Here is a 21825-nt window from a genome sequence, read left to right on the forward strand (position 1 = left end):
CGCTATGATGTGTTAAATAATGGTCATGTTGACTTAGCGTGCAGGATGATTGTTAATAAATTGTGATCAGTGACGATTCGAATTGCTGTACACCAGAATAGAAAAGAAACGAAGAATACAACAACGGATTAGTTTGTTTTCTAATGAAATTACAAATGGTGGTTATTGACTTGTTGAATGAGTTTACAATAAATCTCAAATTGCGTAGTTTTAATTTTAGAGTGTAACATGTTCACTTCTCCCCTTTTGAATGAATATTTCTACCCATGCGCTTCGGTTCTCGAATGATTCTACGATGACAGAGTGTGTGAGAGAGCGAGAGAGCGGGCGTGAAGCGAAAGTAAACATTCCATACTCACCGACGGTAACGGGCGCATGCGATGCACAGGGCCGTAGCCGTTCCACCGGCAAATATCAGTCCCGCGATGACCACGGTTGCCAGTTCGATTCCCTTCATACCCGCATCGTACGAGTGCGGCTCCAGGGCATTGGATGCCAGCTCGGTAAGTTCGATTATCGGCAAATTTGGCTTCAAATTGGACATATCGAGCGAGGCAAGTGATCTGGAGGAGGAAAGATTATAAATATTATTGAGTGGAACCAGCTTCAAAATGTCATTCTTCGGATGCCGAACCTTTGCAATTCAGCCATGTCCACTAACGAGTTGGACCTTCGATCTATGGCATATAGGTATAAATTTGTGCTGAAAATAATAAAAGTAATCATTAATTTCCAGAATGCCTCCAAAACAATAGCAATCCACTCACGCATCCTCCACTTTGTCATTACTCTCCAACGCCCGTATCCGAACGTCGTACCCGGTCGCAAGGCTCAAGCTAGCCGTGATCATTCCCATCTGCTTCTCGACTTCCACCGGTGCTCCGGACAGTACCATACAAACCTCCTGGTGCGCGTTCAGCACGTACACAAACACGTTCGCAATGGTGGACTTCCCGTCGTCGGCACCCACCCGATCCGTTGCCTTGACGTCGAACCCAAAGACCTGATCTTGGAACGTCACAAGTGAACTCAGCAAACGTATCTGACCGCTCAACGCGTCGATGCTGAACAATCGAGCAGGTTCGTTCAACAGCGAGTAACGAATCTCTCCGTTGCCGGCGATATCCGCATCGTAGGCCTGCAAAAACAATTCAATTATTTTGAAAAAATCATTAATAGCTAGACTCATACCTCAACTTTCAGCACCGGGTAACCGTAGTTGGCTCGATCGGGTACAACCGCAATGATCGGACCGTCGTTTTCCCGGAAGATCGGTGAATTGTCGTTGACATCCATCACCTTAACCAGGATCTCGACCTCGTTGTCGAACAGCTTTTGCGTGCGTTTCCTCACCGGATTCTCCAAAGCGTACAGAACACTCGGAATGTTTCGACTCTCGCGAACCCGCAGCTTTTCCACCTTAATTTTGATCTCGTACGAATCTTGCTCCTCTCGATCCAGAGGCTGCAGCATCCACAACGATCCGTTCCGTTCGTCAATCCTGAATTTCTCGCCGTATTCTTCGTTCAGAATCTGCCATCGGAAGGCCTCGTTTGTGTACTTCTTGTTCAGGGTGACGTTCAGTACGATCTTCGGAGCGTGGTCATTCTCACGCAGTTCGAGTTCGTAGTACTTGTATGGAAACAGTGGGACCTTCTCTTCGGCTTCATTTGAACGCTCGGGACTACCCTGCAGGTTAACGATCAGCAAAGCCGTACTCGATCGAGGAGGCGTTCCAAAGTCCGAAGCAACCACCGTTACGTTGATATGTTGATAGCTCTTCCTACTGGCTGGTGGAATGAATTTCATTGCCGTTACGATCACGCCTTCCTTCGGGTCTATGTTAAAATGTAGCAGATCGTTTTGACCCGTCAGGGAGAAGATCACCAATCCGTTACCGTTTTCCTTGAAGTCGTTGTCTCTCGCCTGTACCTGCTTGACGAATGTTCCCGGTTTAGCGTTGATGTTGATGTAGGATACGTACAGCGGTTGTCGTTTCATACTCGCTCGATCGTACTGTAGATCATCGTACGCCGTGAACTCCGGGCTGTTGTCATTTTTGTCCAGAACGATCACCTCCACATCTACCATAGCCGATCGCTTCAGGTCTAAATTGTTATCCGAAGCCAACACTCTGAAGTTATACGAGGAAACTGTTTCGCGATCTAATTCCCCAGATACCCGAATCGTCCCGTCCAGCGGAGAGATGGAAAACGGTATCTTTGCGTCATCTTCTGCCAGCAGAAGATAGCTCACGTTCCCGTTCATTCCTAGATCCTCATCGGTCGCCCGGACCTGACCAAGTCGCGTCCCCGTAATCGGGTAATTTCCTTCCTCTACCCTGAATGTGTACCATTGCTTCTCGAAGACCGGCGAGTTGTCGTTTACATCGTAGATCTTAAACTCCAAACCGATTACGTCCGCCAACCCACCGACATCCTTCGCGGAAACATTTAATCTGATCTCTCTCTCCGGTGGCAGTCGCTGCACCGCCTTCAATTCTCCAGAATTCCGATCAATCTTGAAATAGTTGCTCCTATTCTGAGCGGGCCACTTTTCCTGATTCACAATTTCGTAGTAAACCTTCGAGTTCTTCTCGAAATCATCATCACTCGCTGTCAGCTTCAGGATCACCTTACCCACATCGACATTCTCCGGAAGCGAAAATCTCAACGCCGGCTTCCTACCGACCGCACGAGTATTCCGAACCCCGCTCCGCAGTTTAGCCTTGGGTTTGTAAACTTTTCGCCGGTACCCCCCTGGCGATCGATTCGCCATCATCAACTGCCCATCGAAAAGCCTTGGTATGCCAATATACGGAGCCGATTGGACCATTTCAAACAAACTTTCCACCCCGTAGCCGAATCGACCTACCTCCCGTTCCATTTCCACAAACTCCGGTAACACTTCCGTTTCCAGTTCGTCCAGATAAAACAACTCCAAATCGCTGCTATTCTCAATCATTTCACACCGACTTTTACGGAAGATCGCAACCTTTTCGAAGATCGGTGGATTGTCGTTAACGTCCAGAATCAAGATCCGTAGCTCGACCTCGGAGGTCAAACTATCGTTATCGGTTGCCATCATCTTCAAACTCAAGCTGTCAATTTCTTCCCGATCCAGCTTGTTCGGTCCCATAAACAGGATGTTATAGTGCGGCGTAGATCCGTTGCCTCCCTCGACTGGTTTTGCGTGGAAGTCCGTCCGCCGGTTGGCCATTTCATTGCTGGCATCAACATTGGCAATCTGTAGGTTCTTAAAGATGTGCGCCACTGTTTTGTTGTAATTCGACAGAGTAGAGTTCGAAAACTGGACGGCAAAAGAGTTGGACTCACCCGAAAGGATCAGATCGTACTCGGAGTTGATTCCGGCGTCCGGATCGGTGATGATGATCGGATTGCTCAAAACGATTTCGGTGCCGATCGGAGAGTTTTCCGCGATCACCCCTAGATAGAAGGGTTGGTTGAACTTTGGCGGGTTGTCGTTCTCGTCTTCGACGAGGATTACCACCTGGTAAATGCCGGCGAAGGTGCGATGTTTGTAGAAGTACTCGGCAATGATGGTAACCTTGATGGTGTCCTGTTTTTCGCGATCCAACCCCTTGACGGTCATCAGTTTGCCGTCGTTGGTGAGTCGGATCAAGTCGGTCACGTCGTAACTGTTGATCAGGGAGTACTGAACGCCACTGGTCGGTGTTTGCGAATACCTGGAATTGCGGGCTTTGCGGGATGCGTTGGACGTGTACAGAGCGTCGAAGGTCACCAGCGGGTAGAGCTGGACGTAGTCAGGGTTCGCTTCGCGAATGAATCTTCTTCCGTAGCGAGTTCGGTTTTTGCTGTTCAGGGTAAAGACTTGCCGGTCATTGCGGTTTCGTTCGCCTCGGACAGAAATCAACGGCGGTAGACCTTTTTCATCCGCGTCGCACTGTTCCTGGAAGTCTTGGAACTTTAGCTGGCCGATGATTGCGTTCGGTTTGTTCTCTTTGATTTTGAACTCTATCGGCGTGGAGTTGGTTCCTCGTAGCAGCATAAAGTTATGTTTGATGACGTGAATGGTTACATTTGTGACGATGATCTTTTCGAGGTTGTTGTACGCTTCTGGTGTTAGCTCTTCCATGATGCGGCCGTCGGCATTTGGAAGATAAGAAACAACGGTTTCAAACTCGTAGCAACGGCGATCAAATTTATCCATACCCTCGATCACGGTGACGATTCCGGATCTTTCCTCGATCGCGAAGGGAACTCCTTCCGCGTAAGAATGCAGTAAATCGAAGAAGATCTCTTCGTCGGTGTTCATATCAAAAGTTGTTCTAATTTGTCCAACCGAAGCCCCGACGGCTGCGTCCGCTCCGACCCAGAACTCGTACGGAGCACCGATAAACTCAATGTCCTCGATCGATTGACACACGATGTCGATCGTGATCAGCGCAACGTTGAATCTGGACTCCGATGGATTCAGGGGTTGATCGCGAGCTTCCACAAAAAAGGCAATTTTTCCGTATGTCAATGGATCCGACACAATGATGTCCCCCGTGTCCGGATCCACCCTAAACGGGATCACCAGATTGGGTCGTACATTTTTAACACGATACTGAACTCGACCATTCCCCAAATCATCCGGATCTTTAGCTTTGATCGTACCGACCTTAGTTCCCACTCCCGCAGTACAGTTTGTTTTAAACTCGTACAACGTACCTTGCTCAAACTCCGGCGTGTTATCGTTCGTGTCCAGCAGCGTGATCGCCACCTGAACTGTGCCATAGTTTCGGCTGCGATCAACCTGTTCGACGCGTTCCATAGCGTTAACCGTCATACGCAGCGAGCTGCGAGTTTCCTTATCCAGGAAGGTTTCGTCATTGACTACGATCCAACCGGACACGTGATCAACCACGAAAGCTCCCTTCGGTTCCTCGTTTGCCAGGTAGTAGTAGAATTCAGCATTTTCCCCCTGATCGCGATCCAGTGCGTTGACCTGGAGGATACTGAAGCCCTTCGGGAGATTTTCGATGATTGAGATATTGTAGAGATCGACCTCGAACTCCGGCAGGTTGTCGTTGAGGTCAATGATTTCCAGGTCGACTCTGTTGATGTGGGATACAGTGTGTTTATTGGTTACTCTAAGAACTGGTTGAAACTTACCTAGCCAAAGCAGCTTTCGAGGGGTTATTGGCTTGTCTAGCCTCGATCTGTAGAGTGATCGTATTATCCGGTAGACTTTCCGCTTCAAGATCAATCTCCTTCTGCAGAAAGAGCGTTCCCGTTTCCGACGACATCCAGAAGAGTTTGCGTTCGTTCCCGCTTACGATGCTGTAGATCAGGGTGGCATTCAGCGAGTCCTGATCGAACGCTGCGATCGGCGGATCGAAGTAGATTGGCACGTGAACTGGTTTACCCTAGAATGGAATAAGGTAAAAAAAGACGGGGTCAACGATTTTAATGAGGGGAAGCAAACGAGGGCACCTACCGTGATTGGAAACGATTCCTTCAGTTTGGTACGATAGATCGTCCGCGTGAAGATCGGCCCGAGATCGTCGATGTCCCGAATGGTCACCCTGACGGTGGCATTGGCCGATCGCGACGGATTCCCACGATCGTGCGCGTACACCAGCACACTCATCGAGTGCAGACCGGAGTCGAAGTCAAGTGGCCGCTGCAGGATCAGTTTCGGCCGTTGCGCGCTCTCCAGACGAAACGGGAAGTCGCCGCTTTTGAGCTGCTTCGGTGCGATCGAGTACTCAATGTCGGAATTCGGCGTGTTTGGCTTATCACGATCAATTGCCTTAATTCTATTAAACACCACCGTCTCAATTGGCGTTGATTCGTCCAGCGTCAGCGCGTACGGTAGATTGATAAATTCGGGATCATTATCGTTGATGTCTTCTATGTAAACAGTGATGGTGAAAAATGACGACTGCTGCTCTCCGGGTACCGCGGTCGTCCGCCGCCCCGCCCCGGTGATGGATTCGTGTATGTGTTTTATTTGCGTTTGCGTTCACACAGTCGGGAGCCGGTTGGGAGGTTTTCGGTTACACAGCAAACAATGTTGCCGCCGCGGTCGGCAGAAAATAGTGGACAAAAATATTGAAGCAGTCCCCGCCGATTGCCGGTTTCCATCAGAGTCACGTTCGAGTCGGCGGCGAGAGCGAAAGGGAAATAAAATTAGATTAATTCAGTGTGAGCTGATCCGGCCGATGCCGCGCGGAGGTGGGCATGAAGCGGGATCATAAATAAGAGTATGACAAGAGCGGATTATTTTGCAGCTAGTGGCCATGATTGGAATGGGTTGATATGATACATAAATTTGTGTAATGTTGTTGTTAGGGTGCCCTGAGAATGGTGCGCGATTTTCAGGAAATAAAAAAGGGAAGGTTATATTTCATAATCGGTGTTCCGTGTTAAAAATATGCGGGATAATACGCATGATTGTGTCATGTTTTTTAAAACATTTTTTTTAACAACTCACGTTATCCGTCTTCATCGCCGTCCCACTGCAAAACACGCTAAACTTCAGTATACTCTGAGGACTGTCACTATCCACCAGATCATCGAGGCTCCGGTTCAGGATCACACTGACAACGGTGCTGTTGACCTCCTTCAGTCGAAAGTATTCCCCGTCGCTGGAGTTTTCCGTCCGTGCGATCAAGATCGAATTGCGCGGGAAGGCATACAGGGACACAATTTCTCCGCCCACCGGAAAGTCTTCCTTCAGCCGTAGGAACTGCATGCCATCGGATTTCGTTCGCAGATTGCTTTTGGAGTAGAGTTTGCATGCTATGAACGGAGAAGAAGAGAAAGAAAGATCAATTGAAACTTTAGAGATACACTGCTAGACTCAAAAACTGGCCCAGTCAGAGCTACTGGATTTAAACTGGAATTGAGATCAACAGATAAAGTGGTACTGGCATTCCGAAGTTTGCTCGTTCGTCAATATGTAAATTTAATTGGCGGTTTAGTTTCTGGCGCTGTCCGGCACAAGTGACGGAGAAAATCAATTCGTTCAAGTTGATTTTTGTGGAATGGTTTCGCTTCTTTGTTCAGGCTAAGGGAGGCTAAAGTGCTTGATTATGCTGATCGAATTGTTTCGAATGGTGGGCGAATAGAAATGTCATTGGATTGTGTAGCAGTTAAAACAAATGCGCCTTTATTTATATCATGAGACCAAGACAATAAAGTGACAATTGAAACAATTCGGAGTAAGCAACCCTCCACTTCCCAGTTGTGGAAGCTGGAATTCTTACAATATCCAATCGAAATGTCTCAATCTTTGAAACGGAAATCGACCCTTACGATAATGACTGAAACTCGTTCGAGGATTAAAATGTGCTGAAATAGCTACTGCGGGATAAATTAATATTGATTAAGCCACGGTCATTTATCACTGCATTTGCTGCTGGAAGTCAGCGAGGGAAACGACAATAAGCGTGGAAAATAAACTGAAAGGGAGCTAGAAGTTCTAGAAATCACTATATGACGAGTGTGATTTAATGTGTTCGTTGTCTGTGAATTTAGTAGTTCTGATTTGTTAGTAGCACAATGACAGCTCTAAACCATATTTAAGGAAACAAGTCGAACGACTTATATAAAACGCTTGCCAAAGCAAAAGGAATCCAAAGTCTAACAGTTTGCAAATGTGATCCAGGGCATCCAGACTCTAATCACACTACATGTGATTAAGAACTTCAGGGCAAGAAATATTTACTTTCGACCTGCTAGCACATATATTTGTGGTTACTGTGGGGACATACTAACGACAGAAGACAGTCGGAAACATAAATTAGTTATGCAATTTGCGTTTCGACTTCGTCTCTTCAGAATCCGACACTGACTTAGTGACAGGACAAAGCTAGCGCCGGATTGACGCTAGCTTCGAAAAACGAAAACACTATTCGTGTTTCACAGCAAACCCGTAGGTATGCGTGATGTCCTGCCATTAAGTTAGTGTCGGATTCTGATGAGATGAAGTCGAAACGCAAGTTCTATAACTAATTTAATTATAGGTTTTATGCTCTTCACGAGCAACGATGGTTTTAAACAATTTTCTCCTTAATGGAGGAAAAATGATAACATAGTCGGAAATATGTCAGTTTGACTGAACATAAATCTAAAAATTCTTATCGCTCAAAATCTATTCGTATCAGTCTGACAGCTCATAAAACAAAAAATATAGCATTCAAACCAGTTACCAGTTAACCAGTTATGGATTGATTGATCGTAGTCCAAAATTTGGCAAATGATCACTATGGGTATCCAATTTCATGACTTTTAAAGAGAAGCACGGTTATTGTCATTTTACATAATTGTGGGAAAATTGACCTAGAAAAAAATTCGAATACTCTTTCCTCTCACTTATATTCTTAATTTTTCATCAATTCAATAATCGTCATTCCGACACTCGTCTCTTTTATCCTGAAACGATAATCTTTAAAGGTTTCATTCCAATCTTTTTTTTTTCTATTGATATTCTTATACTGGTAATCACAACATTCGTCACGTAACACTCAAAGTCATTCACGTTGGAATTCGTCACACAACGGCACACTCCATTTTCGCATTTGGTTATTCCATTATGGGTCATTTCAGCATTTATCATTTCAGGACCCGCCAGTTCCAGTACTCGTCATTAGAGAAATTGTCATTCCAAGGCTCGTCATTACAGCACTTATTGTTTAAGCACTCGTCATTCCAACATCTGTCATTCCATCACTCGTCATTCCACCATTCGTGATCTTAGCACTCGTTATTTTGGATCTTATCACTCCAACAATTGTTTTTCTAGCATTCGTCATTCCAGTACTACTCATCCAAGTTCTCATTCCTCCTGCACTTGTCCTTTCAGTATAGATCATTCTAGTACTCGTCAAGTCATTATTCGTTATTCTAGCACTCTTCATTCTATTGTGGATCATTCCAGCATTCGTCATTTTAGCATGCGTTATTTCACTGCTCATTACTCCAGCACTGGTTATTCCAGTACTAGTCATTCCAAGAGTTGTCATCCCCGTTCTCGTCATTCCACCAATCATGACTTCAGCAGTCGCCATTACGTTCCTCGCTATTCTAGCACTCAATATTCCAACAATCGTCGTTTTAGTACTGGTTATTCCAGTTCTGGTTGCTTTCAAGTAATCATCATTCAAGTACTCATCACTCCAGCACTCATCATTCCAGTATAGGTCAATCCAGCATTCGTCATTCCAGTAGTTGTCATCCTAGCACTCGTCATTCTAGCACTCTTCATTCATATTGTGGATCATTCCAGCAACCATCGTTTCAGCATGTGTAATTTCAGTACTCGTTCTTCCAGTGCTGGCCATCCCAGTACTAGTGTTTCCAAGAGTTGTCATCCGCATCCTCGTCATTCCACCACTCGTGATATCAGCATTCGCTACTTCAGCACTCATCATTCCGATTCTAGCACTCATCATTTCAATACTCGACGTCAAGTACTCGTTATCGTACGTGACAAAACTCTTCAACCGGTCACTCTAAGTTTCATCAACACTTTACAATACTTTTTAACCATCATATGTCATTTCAACACTCCCTACTCTTTCCTCCACTTGTCAGTCCGGTGCCTCGCTAGACACTAAATCACTTGTCTTGGGCCCTATTCTCACAGTCACGTCACTTGGTGACTAGAAGGAAATTTTCTTCTAGTCACTAGGTGACGTGGCTGTGAGAATAGGGCCCCTTACCAACACTTCTCATTTTGAGCCTCCTCATTCCGACGCTGCTCATGTCACATCGCAACAGTCTGTTCCGAATTCGTCACATGACGAAACTTAATTCAAAACTCGTCACGTGACGCAATGGTACTTTTCACTCCAATGCTTTATATCGTCATACTAGTAGTCATTTCTTTCTTTTATTCATATTTATATTCCGTCGACCTCTGTCCGCGTTGAGTGCCTGTCGCCGATGCTAGAGCGATGACCCCACCCTCTGGATTCGGACCAACGGCATTATTTTCCTTCCGAAGGCAAACGTGACGATAGATTTTTCTCCTCAGACAATCTTAACGACCTCGGCTAGGCTTGAACCAAGAGCCACGAGGGTGAGAAGCAGCAACGCCTTGTAATATGTTTCGGGAAGTTTGGAGTAGAATGTGGTCAAATAGGTATGGGGCTACAATAGGTATGGGGCATTATCTTTACTATGTTATTGCAGAGGTCGCTCATGTTGCTTGAATTAGATACACGGTAGCGAACATCATTAGCGACTGTCATTTCGGATGTTACCGTGGATCGACTGTAGTAGTTACGGCTTCGTTTAATTTTTCGCGTGTTGTTCTGCGAAAACCGATTGTCTTTCGTCCTTAATACAGTACATTTAATCAATGTAAAAAAATGTCAAGGAAGTTTTTTCTTACGTAACACGAGTATTGTGTTGATTTGTTTGATATTCTTTGGTTTAAAAAACGTACGCTTGCGGGCACGGTAGGTCAAGCAAGTGAAAACTTTCAGCCATTTCCCGAAGCTCCAATGCGAAAACCATCGAATCGAGGCCGAAAATGACGTAAAGCTGCACTTCTCGCTGATCGGATTCAGTGATGATGGAGTCTTTACGAGCTGAGCAAGCTGCTACAGCTCAAAAAAAAAAAAAAAAACAACTGCCGAAGCTAGAAAACCAGACGCAGATTTTTTTGAGAGTCAGCAAAACAGCAGAAACTGATGGAAAAAGATCGAAAATTGATCGAAAAAGAGAAGAAAACAGAATCCAAAAACTGCTTTGAAGCGCAGACATGGTCATCCCGCAGCTAAGCAACCACGGGAGCCGGAATGCACAGCTTCTATTCCACACTCTGGCGACGAAGAGGACACCGAAGAAGTCATTAGAAGGTACAAAACCAGATGCACGTTTTTTTTTCAACATTTCCCTGCATGGTTTCATGATTTTTCACATCCTTTGCCAATTCCTCAATTTCTTATCGGAATTACGTCAATAAACACTGTTATTAATTTTTAAAATATCTGCAGTATGCATACTCAACTCATTAAAAGTAGAACTTTAAAAGAACTGCTGAGTTTCTAGGCTTGTGCATCGTTTTGTTTAACCTCGAATAAAGTGACATATCGTACCACCGGATTTTAAAAATGGCGAAAAAAGTACCAAACATAAAATCATTATTGCTAAAACGTTGTGAGGTGTATAACCTGTGCTTTCCAACGAGCGCCTGTTTGTCTAAATCAATGCAAAAATACCAATGCAATGCCCCACAGGGGTGGGCGTAGCGTAGTTGATAAATCGATTGCATTGTACGCAGCGCACTTGGGTTCGAGTCCCGACCCCGCACACAGGGTTAGAAATTGTTCATAAGAGATTTTTCGAATCCGAAGAGGCGAATGACCTTAAGGTTAAAACCTCTATAATTGAAATAAAAAAACCATCACATGAGCTCGCCAAAAAAACTGACCTGCTTAACTCCACTTTACACTACTTTGCAAGGCACTTCGTTTTGTTCATAAATAAGCTAGTATGATTCTAATTTTAACAAGGTCTAACATTGAATTTTTAAACGGTTCGAGACTGTCTTCGGTGAAATTATAGAACAACACATTTTAGACAAATTTGTTGAAGACATACAAGCTATATGCACGGGAAATCCCAATTTATTGAGTATGATAGATAGAGCTTACATCTATTCAGCACACTTTTCTAAAATTCGTCATTCCACAGCTTCACTGAATGTAGCATGGCTCTATCTAGAATGATTGCAAAGTAAATTGGTTAATTATGGTAAAATTAGAACCACCTTTATTATTAACGAAATGAAGGGACTAACACACTACGAAAACTTTCCTAAAGACATAATAGCACAAAGTTGTTTAGTTTTAGAAAAAAAACTCACGATTCCTGCTAAATTTGCGTTCTGAACCCACTGTGCAGTGGTGCGAAATCTCAAGCTCAGTTTCCTAGTTTCACTTGAGCTCTCCGAAACCAACATTCATTTTCAACTCCTCGACTCGCGACCCGAAAATGCAAACGGTAATACAATTATACAAACGAATTTACGTGAAGTTACATATACACTAGCGCTTGCGATGAAACATATTAACATGCAAACGCTCGAGTCCTTCGCGATCGTACACGCACACCTGTCCGCGCAATCTCGCGAGCATAAAAACGACTCGATGATTAAGGGCCCTACTCTCACAGTCACGTCACCTTGTGACTAGAAGAAAAATTCCTCCTAGTCACTAAGTGATGTGACTGTGAGAATAGGGCCCTAAGTTACAAGCACTCACAAATTTGTACCAACAGTCTCAAGCGCCCCCATATTTGAACTATTTACTCGATATAACAATCAGAATCACGGCCCTTCCGAGAACCAGACTCTATAGCTCTAGTTGTACCACTCCCAAAAATCTAAAAAAAAAACAATTAAAATTGCTAAAGTAACTAAAATTATCTAAATTTTTAAAATTATTGAAATCACTTTCTTGTATGACTGAAATTCACAAAAAAATATTTTTACCAAAAAGATTAAAAGTAATAAAATTCCTAGCATACTATATTCACTAAAATCGCTAAATTCACCAAAATTCCTCAAATGATAAAAAATACTGAAATTGCTAAAAAATTTACTAAATTAAAAAATACTCAAAATACTAATATTATTGAAATTAATGAAGTGGATGCAACATTAGTTTACAAATTTTGGGGTAATCGTCTTACGCTAAGAAAAAAGTTGTTTTCCAAATCAATTTTGCTTCGCTAAACACGAACATCGTGTCCATTTTGCATTTCCAAGGAAGCGTTTTCGAGATTCTTTTGAAAGCTATGTTTTGTGTACCCTGCAGTTATTTGTCAATATCTTGTCAAAAGAATCCGATCGACATAATACACTTTCATTGCGTATAAGCAGATCGTCACCTCTCCCTCTCACCGATCGGGCCAAATCTTTCTCGTTATCTATTTTTCCAGTGGACACGTTCATAAAGAATCCTTAAGAAAGGAAAAAAAACAAAGACTCACGTCCAAACCAGGAATATATAAAATTCCGTCAACGGCTGGATTTGTCGTTAGCTTCTGCCGATAGGCTTTGAGGGCAGACATCAACATGCCCCTCCATAGCTCTTTCACTGCCAACTGTCTGGTGGCGACTGAGTTAGGAAATGGGGCAAACAGTGATAATAAATATCTCAAGCCTTGAGAGCAGTCCACTGGACCTAAAAATAGATAACGAGAGAGAGATTTGGCCCGATCGGTGAGAGGAAGAGGTGACGATCTGCTTATAGGAGACATTGGGGGTCGATGGGTCAATTAGGAGGTATTGGAGGCTGCAGCGGTGATCACAAAAACTGTTGGGAACATGTGATGGCATCATCACAGTTTCTCGATGGCGGAGTGGTTAACGCACCTAACTAGAGACTGGGAGATCGCAGGTTCGATTCCTGCTTGAGGACATATCTTTTCTCAGTGTTTCCAATAAAGGTGAGTTTTCACCGTTTCTTCATTCTCACTGTTCCGGTCATTCTTTCTCTGTCTGTTTTCCAGTGGACACGTTCAAACAGAATCCTTAAGAAAGGAAAAAAACAAAGACTCACGTCCAAACAAGGAATATATAATATATCCGAGCTACGGTCATTCCCGGAAAGATGTTCTTGGTTCCTAAAACTATAAAAATGTTGTGATCGTTTCTAAAAAACCGCATGATGTTTGGTTGGAACGCGGTTGAGTACCATTATGCAATAATCATGTATCCGTTTTCGAGTGAATTGTGTAAAAATTAGATCATTCCATTCATTATAACAAGACCAGTATACGTTCAATTTTTCACACTACTTGACAGTGCAAAATTTTGACACGGTGCCCTTATCTTGTAAGCTAAAGGTCCAAATTTTAAAATATGCAAGGTATGTGGAAAAAGTAAAGTTTCGACAAAACTAGCTTACAAAATCATTGATGCATGGATTGCAAATGATCTTGCTATGGATACTGCCGTGCATAGGGCCAGAAACTTTCGAATCCGTAAGCAGAGACACTTACAAGGAATGAAGAATTGACTCCCAATCATTGGATTGGACCACTTGACTGAAAAAATCACACAATTGCAGTTTTATAGAAGGGCCCGTGGAACTTAGTAGGCTTTTTAAGATAGGATTATTCCTAGGCATAACATTGATAATGCCTACGGTCTGCCACTTCGTGTACCTTTGTCAAGTGATGAAACTATATCCAAAATACCAACTAGAAATTTCCGCATGAGGCATGGAATTAATTTAGAATTTAGAATCGTGCGGCTTTATTCCTAAAAGATCGAATAGTGAATTTTTTTTTCGACGCAGTGTACATGTAAAAAGAAGATCCCGTGTACTTGGTTAGTGTCGAGAAACATGATTTCAAAGAATATTTTTAGTGCAGTGATTCTGGAATGGACCTTAAATACTTGCCCGACTTACCACTTTACGTTTGCTATACACTCAATCTTAATTAGTCATTGAGATCTTATTAGTTGATTACCAACCAATTTCCAAAAACTATCGAAAAACTTAAAAAAAAAATTAGCGTTCAACTAAGGACTTGAAAGCGAACCAGAATTCCCAAAGCGTCTGGAATATCTAAAACAAATTCCGGAACCAGCAACAAATTAAAACCACACGATTTCCGTTAAATTGCCCTCCCCGGCCCCAAACCGACGCGGCCATCCGCAAACAACCTGTCAGCTAAATTGCTTTCCGTGCGGACAACATGCACCGAAAATGTGACCCAGAAAAGCAAGCCAGCTCTGGAAATATTTCACCGAAAAGTGAATATAGATATGGAAAACCCGCGCGAGAACCCGCATTTGCTGGCAGCAGTCGTTATGTCCAGCTGGCAGAGGTGGACTCTACTCGGCCAAAACTGGAGCTCGGTCAAGCTCGGTCGGATCGGGCGTACGGGGTAGAGGAGAGTGGTCGTGGTCGACAATATGATGGATGAGCTTTAAAGGGGTTCCGGGGGTACACTAAATTGTAATTAATTTTTAGTTGTGGATGTGTGTGTGTATGTTCGGTGGCCATAACTAGGTGCTGAAAAGGAAAGGTTAGGTTTGTGGATTCCGGTCAGTACTTCACCGGACAGGCACGATTTATGATGCAGCAAACTATTTCGCGATGGGAAGCGAGTTTAATTACCGTTATCGATGGTGATTTATTAAGTTCTGCTAGATTTAATCGATTTGATTACTTTCAATATGCTCGTGAATAGCTGCTACATTATGAGATTAATTTAATGTTTCATTCTTGGGTTAGAAATTCGTGTGAATAGGAATTGCTTTCAAGACTAATCACGAAACCGAACCGGGGGTTTGGAGTAAAAAAAAACACCGCGAACTATCAGCTGAACAATCTGCTTGAATCTGACGTAACTTACACTCCCAGCGGCTTAAATAGAGATTATTAAGTCCGAAGCAAAAGTGAAACGGTGGAACCCATTCAATACGGGAGAAGAAAAGGAAAACAAACTGCGCGGAAAAACACACCAACAAAGTAGGTAGTTGTTCAAAAACCGCCTACTTTGCCTTTCCGCACTGCACGCCTCGTTGTTCAAAGAAACAAGCGATCTTTAGCTCCCAGTAGGCACAAAGTGATAAAATCGCTTTCTCCCGGGGTTCGTTGGTTGTTGGTTGCCCCCCCCCCTACTCTCCGTGCCATCGTAAACAAATCACCGTTGCTGTCAAGGCGACTGAACACACAAATTTTCCGGGTGTCACCACTTGATATCAACTTGATCCGTTAGGTTCAACCGGTTCGCGAACAGCTCCCCCCACAGCCCCCCCCCCACCCCCGGCTCTCAGAAATACTTCTAGTGACCTAGAGATCCAGTAAGCGCAGCACGAAGAAACAATGCTACAAACGAATGAAATTGCAATAAAACCTGACCGTGCCTAGCCACAGCAAACAGCAGCCTGTTTGGTCACAGAATGTTGAACACCCTTCCCAAAATTACTACAACAGAAAACAAAAAGTGAATAAATGACGAACCAGAGCATCAGCAGTAATGGTAGCAGTGAAGGCGGGGGGCAGGGGGTGTTTGATGACCAAAACAAAAATGCGGTTTTTCACGGTTGCTACGCGCGCGGTTGCTGACCACCCGGCAGAGGTCGTGTGAGTGCGGTATTGCTGCTGCTGCTGCTGCCGCTGCCTGATGATGGAGATGATTATCGTATGATGTACGATGTGACAACGACGACCGTTTTCGGAGTCGGATTTCGAAATTTTTTTGTGAGGTAGATTTTTTTTATTTTTGGTTTTGAATCCACTTGTAAGTAAGTAAGCTGGGGCGGTGGCGGCAGGTCGGATAACAAATTGTGATTTATTTTAACATGGCTAGAGGGAGAGAAAAAAAACGGATTGTCAGTGTGTATAGCGGTTTGGTTTTTGTTCGTTGGATAATTTGTTAACCGAAAGAAGTGTCTAGGAAGAGAAATATGGACCGCTTGGGGCTTGTCCAGTTCGGTGGTTATTAATCAAATTGCCAACGTGCATTTGTTACGCTGTCATGTTTCTATTTTGTAAAATTTAAGTGGGTGCACCTGCACCTGAAATTGCTTAATGTATGTTCCGGTCGACCTATTTTGTTATTTGGTGTTATTGTTTTGCCAAATCGAAATTAACAAAATTTATTGGAAACCCTAATCGGCATCTTTTTAAACTGAATAATATTGCGATATAATTAACGACACGACCGGGAACTCTAGTGGTATGGGGAAAGTTACTCTCTTCTAGCATGTGTTTTATGCGCTAAAAATTAAGCATCAGATTAACGATACGCGCGATCATTTAAGAATACACGCGAATATGTGAATGGCTACACGGTAATAAAAGCGCATAAACACGTTAACATATAAACGCTCGAGCCTTTCGCGACCATCCATACATTCTTGCACCCGCAATCTCGCGAACAGGATAACACCCCGGTGGTCTCAAAAGTGAGCCTACAAACGCTCGTTTTCGTGCGATCATGAATTGGTTACGTCCGGAAGTCCCTACTCTCGGCTCTAGCAGCCTTCAGTGGGATCGATAGAAAAGACGGTGATATTCACCAGACAACAAGGTCCATAGATACATGACCGGGAGCATGACGATATGGAAGAACTGACCCTCTTCTGGCATTTGAACCGTACACCAAAAATTAAGTATCAGCCCTAATAACAATTTTAGTTTTATGTCAGTTTTATAACCCCTCAAAAAACTTACATTGCTTTTGTAGCGTGCTATAAAACTTCAATTGTTACTTGGGCAGATTAACGGTCCGCGCGGGATCATCCAAGAACAGACGCGAATATGCGATTGAACACACACGGTTATAAAATTGAAATTATACACGCTAGCGCACGCGACATACAAACGTCCACGCGATCGAACACGTTAACGCACAAACGCTCGAACCCTTCGCGATGATACACGCGATTGTGAAGACCCTACGCCCGCACATATCTGAACCGTACAATGAATATCACATACACAATCACGGCCCGCTGTAATTGGCCTTAAGCAGTGTTTTAGCGGGAAACATTTTCCGTCTCGTCTGCAATTGTAGTGAGAGATTCTGACGGGGATGCCTTCCGACACCCTAGTTCTACAGCTCCAGTAGGATAATTCTCGAAAAAAAAATAAATTACATAGTAAACATTCTGTTTTAATTGTCACATCAAGAGGCTGCACACTTAAAATTCGAAGGACGACGCGGGCCGCCATTTTGAATTTTGCCATGATTTTTGGGATCACCAGCTAAAATAATTTCACCAAAAAGAACAAAAATTAAAAAGTGTGCCATTGGCTTACTTTTTAGTCGAGGCTATCCTGATTAAATTGCATTACCATCCGACCTAGAAAGTGCTGAACAAACTCGTTCTCGATGAAATAATTGCAATTAAAGATTCATTTCACAACGACGCATATTTGTTCTGCACAATTCCATCTGCACGGAACTCCGTTCCCGGAAATGGATCCTATTGCACAAAGTTTGCACAGTTTCTCTCCCCGCTTCCATCCTGGGCGGGCATTAATCATCTTCATCAGCCGAAGGCAACAAAATTTCAGCTTGGGCTGAGTTCTGCACCCGAACTGAATAATACTGTGAGATACGGTGGAGGAAGCACCCGGCCTGGTAGATTCAGTGCTTTTCCGGTGTCAGTAATATGCTTTTTTCTTCTTTCTGCGACCTCGCACTGCTAGCAACGGTGAATGGTGGTGTAAACTGCAGCGCTTATTATACGTTCGCTTGAAAGGAGAGGAAAATGAAAGGTTATACGTGGATACGGTAATTTTTCCACCGAAGATCCAGGTCAGCAGGAAGACATTTTGCATTTTTCCTTTCGTCACCCGACCACACGGCTCACCGAATGAAAGTGAAACTAAAATGGGTCAATGAGGAAATGGTTGAGGTGAGCATAATTTTATGACTCGTTTGAAAAATGCTGTATATGAATGCTTCGAAGCAACCTTATTGTAAATAGTACGTCAAGAATTTTTTTCTTTCGACTTCGTTTCATCAGTACCTGGCACTGACTTAGCGTCAGATAGAGGTTAAATTCAATAATAGAAACACTTTTTTGCCTTCAAACCACTGTTCACAATCGGCGTCCCGTAGTTCGAATGGTGATACAGACAAATAATTAGTTGGTCCAAAACAAGACCGACGAATTTAAGGCATCCTAGTGAATGCCGAATGAGTTAATTTTTGCGTAAGCCACACCCATATTCAATTCATTGCTAACAAGGCGTCTGCAATTCGAGTTTACGTAGCACCTCTGGTAGAATCGAAACAGAAGCAAACCAAAGGCTCTAAAAAGCGAAATGCATACGCCTTTTTAGCAACGAATCGAATGTGGGTGTGGCTTGCGCGACGAAATGATTTTATGCACTTTACGTAAAGAGTTCTGAACCGTTGTTTGGAAATATTAAAATTCGTTGTCTGAAACGAAAATACCTAACCGCTTAGGGTGCTACCATCATGTTATTTCACCTTGCCTTTTTTCAGTATACCGTTCTCTGGGTGCAGTTTTGCAACAGCGGCTTCGTCGCATTCACCAACACCAACAGAACATTTTTGTTCAGCAAAAAAAAAATAATATTACATTTAAAAGCTCAATTTATGGACAAACGACGATCGTTAAGGTTCGTGGTCCACGGCGTCAACTACTTGAGAATTTTCAGTACACATCCTTGCTTGGTCTCAAAATTAGTTATACCGTTTATATTTATAGATTCGAGTAATTTTGATGTTTCACTTTGAATTTAATTTTAAACACACTGTACCGATTGCAGGCATTGAATGTTCTTCTTTTTTTCAATTGGTGAGATTGTGAAATTGTGAGAGTGGGGTTGTAAACCCGTTGCCCACTCCTGTTAAAATTTAGAGCCCCAAAAAAAATATAGGTTGACGACTAGTGATGACATTAACTTTCTAAGTGAGAAAGATAAATCAACAAAGACAAAAAGTGATAATTTCAAATCTAAAATCTCAATGTTTCATGCATCTTAAAGATATTTGACAGCAAACATTTAAATTATATTTAAAATTTTCCTTTAACCATTTTTCAGTTCCTGCTTATATGAAATCAAGAGCCGTCGTAGGTGGACATTCTAGTCAAAGCGGCTTTGGTAAGTTATTATTGATCTAGGCTGGCGAATGCAAGTCATTTTTAACCCACTTTAATAAGTTTCGCATCATTATGGTATCATAATGATACCAGTTTATATGGAAAATTGCTGTTCGGTCCCACTCTTCAACCCATAAATCCGGAACCGGAGCTCCGATAGGCAAAAAAGTTAGTGCAAATCGGCCCACCATCTCTGAGAAACAGAGGCAACATTTTTGACACATGCGCATACACACTATCTCGACACCCTACCGAGTACGCTTGATCCACCGCCGGGGTCGGTAGATCGCGTCGTATGGCTAGCAGTGAGTCGTTGGGGCGACAGTGAACCGGAAGCTACGCTCCACGCGGAACCGCTAGACAGATCTCAGTACCTATTGGCTGACCCGTTGAGTAGGCTACCACCGTGAACTAGGTCGAGTAGACGAAGGGACGAAGCGAGCAACTGAATAACTCAAGGAAACGAACACGAGTGTCGGTAGAAATCTACCACCGGGGAATTGATCGCCGTGGACTATCCGACTGTATCGTGACAAAAAATGGGAGCTGACTGGCTCACGAAACAAACATCGGTATCGTGGGAAATTCCGCTGCCAAGGAACTCTCAGTCTGAGTAGGGTAGTTTCACTGTCGGATAATATCAGAGTAGATTTCGATAAAGCTGGGAGCTAAGTGGCTCAAGAGAGCGCGGCTATCGGTATCGGGAGAAATTCCTCTATCGGGGAACTCTCAGTCGGAGTAGGGTGAATTCACCACCACTCTCATGTATTTATCGATGCAAGATTGAAAAAAATCTAATAAGAAATCAGAAAAGACGCCAAAATGGAGAAAAATAGATAACTGGAAAAATTTAAGAAACTGACACAGCAAAATCTGATACTTCAATAGCTAAAAATGAAAGAAATGTCGAAACTAGCAAAAAGGGCAGAGCTAAGAAATTACAAAAAATCAAAAATAGGGGATTGAGAGAATGTAAAGATTGGAAAGAAATTTGAGTTTAAACAGCATTTAATAAGAATTACGGAATAGTTAAAAAAAATGAGGATGAAAAATATACAAAATACAAGATATGGAAAAGAACAACCAATTAAAGGAATTACAAAAAATTAAGAAATAGCAATAAACATACAAATTGCAAAAAATGGTAAAAAATGGTACTTCATGTTTGTGAAATGAAGAACAAAAAGAAATGGCTGAAATTACAGTTTATGATTAAAGTTGAACGAATATGGAAAATGATTACCAAATGGTGAATGTAAAAAGTAGAAATAGAAATACCGTTCGAAACGAATAAAATAACGGGTGAAAAAAAAAACAAATTCGTTATGAAATTTGCGTTTCGACTTCGTCTCATCAGCATGCGTCGCTAACTTAGAGTATTAAACCAGCACCGCACAGTGGCTCAGAACTGTAAAAAAAAGCTGGCCAATAGCAATTACCTCGTGTGTTTTGCATTTTAGCGATGGGGTGTGTTTGAGAAAGTTTCAATGCTAGAAAAGCCCCTGCTTTTAGCGTTGACATATTAATGATTAATCCGTCTAGTAGTGAGATTTGAAATCTTCTTTTTCAAGAATTTCATATTCAGGGTCTTCGAAAAAGTTGTAAAAAATATCATCACAAAAACTTTGCTGAAAACATTATGTGTATTTTTACTTTTTATTGCAATCCGAAAAAAAATTCAAAGGACAGTTTTTGCGTTATAATTATTTTCCTCGAGTTTATACTAAGTTGAAATTTTTTACAAAATGACACCTAACATTAGTATGTTTAAATTTCCTAAATATTATGATACACTCGAAAATGTTGTGCTTGAATCGTCCGCAAAAAGATTTTTTTTCAGGGGCGGGTATAGCGTATTTATCGTATAATTATCTTGTACATTAGTCTACCTGGGTTCAATTCCCAACTCCGCACATAGGGTTCGGGATTTTCTAGCCAAAAAGAAGAAGTCAATGACCCTACGGTAAAAGCCACTATAATCAAAATAATAAAAAGAACTTGTGTGCTTAAAGAACAGCTCATGTAACAAAGAATATAAATATTTATTCATTTTTTTATTTAGCAAATACATAAATGTAGCTGCTTATAAAATGGTTTCCTCTCATACTATTCAGTACAATGACTATATTCCATTATTTCACCTGTGCATCATTCAATCTGTTTTCCTCGTTGAAAACAGCCTAAGCAAAACTTGTAAATACATAGAAATTCAGAAATGGATCACATGTAAACATCTTT

General features: G+C 42.6%; 1 protein-coding gene across 3 annotated transcripts in view; it reads right to left on the reverse strand.

Moving 5' to 3' along the window:
• The window catches only part of LOC131677302 (cadherin-89D), a 203325-nt gene that overhangs the window by 12214 nt on the left and 169286 nt on the right, over positions 1-21825 (reverse strand). For 2 of the 3 annotated variants that reach the window (XM_058957030.1, XM_058957029.1), the window contains exons 2-8: positions 6463-6770; positions 5464-5913; positions 5139-5392; positions 1192-5080; positions 768-1138; positions 635-703; positions 360-563 (exon numbers count right to left, since the gene is read on the reverse strand). In XM_058957030.1, the coding sequence (XP_058813013.1) occupies positions 360-563; positions 635-703; positions 768-1138; positions 1192-5080; positions 5139-5392; positions 5464-5913; positions 6463-6723 (5498 nt within the window). In that variant the 5' untranslated portion in view covers positions 6724-6770. Of the gene's footprint in view, positions 1-7; positions 86-359; positions 564-634; positions 704-767; positions 1139-1191; positions 5081-5138; positions 5393-5463; positions 5914-6462; positions 6771-21825 lie in introns of those variants that run through there. The other variant, XM_058957031.1, reaches the window with a different exon arrangement.

The sequence above is a fragment of the Topomyia yanbarensis genome, chromosome 1 (assembly GCF_030247195.1).
Source record: "Topomyia yanbarensis strain Yona2022 chromosome 1, ASM3024719v1, whole genome shotgun sequence".
Taxonomy (NCBI): domain Eukaryota; kingdom Metazoa; phylum Arthropoda; class Insecta; order Diptera; family Culicidae; genus Topomyia; species Topomyia yanbarensis.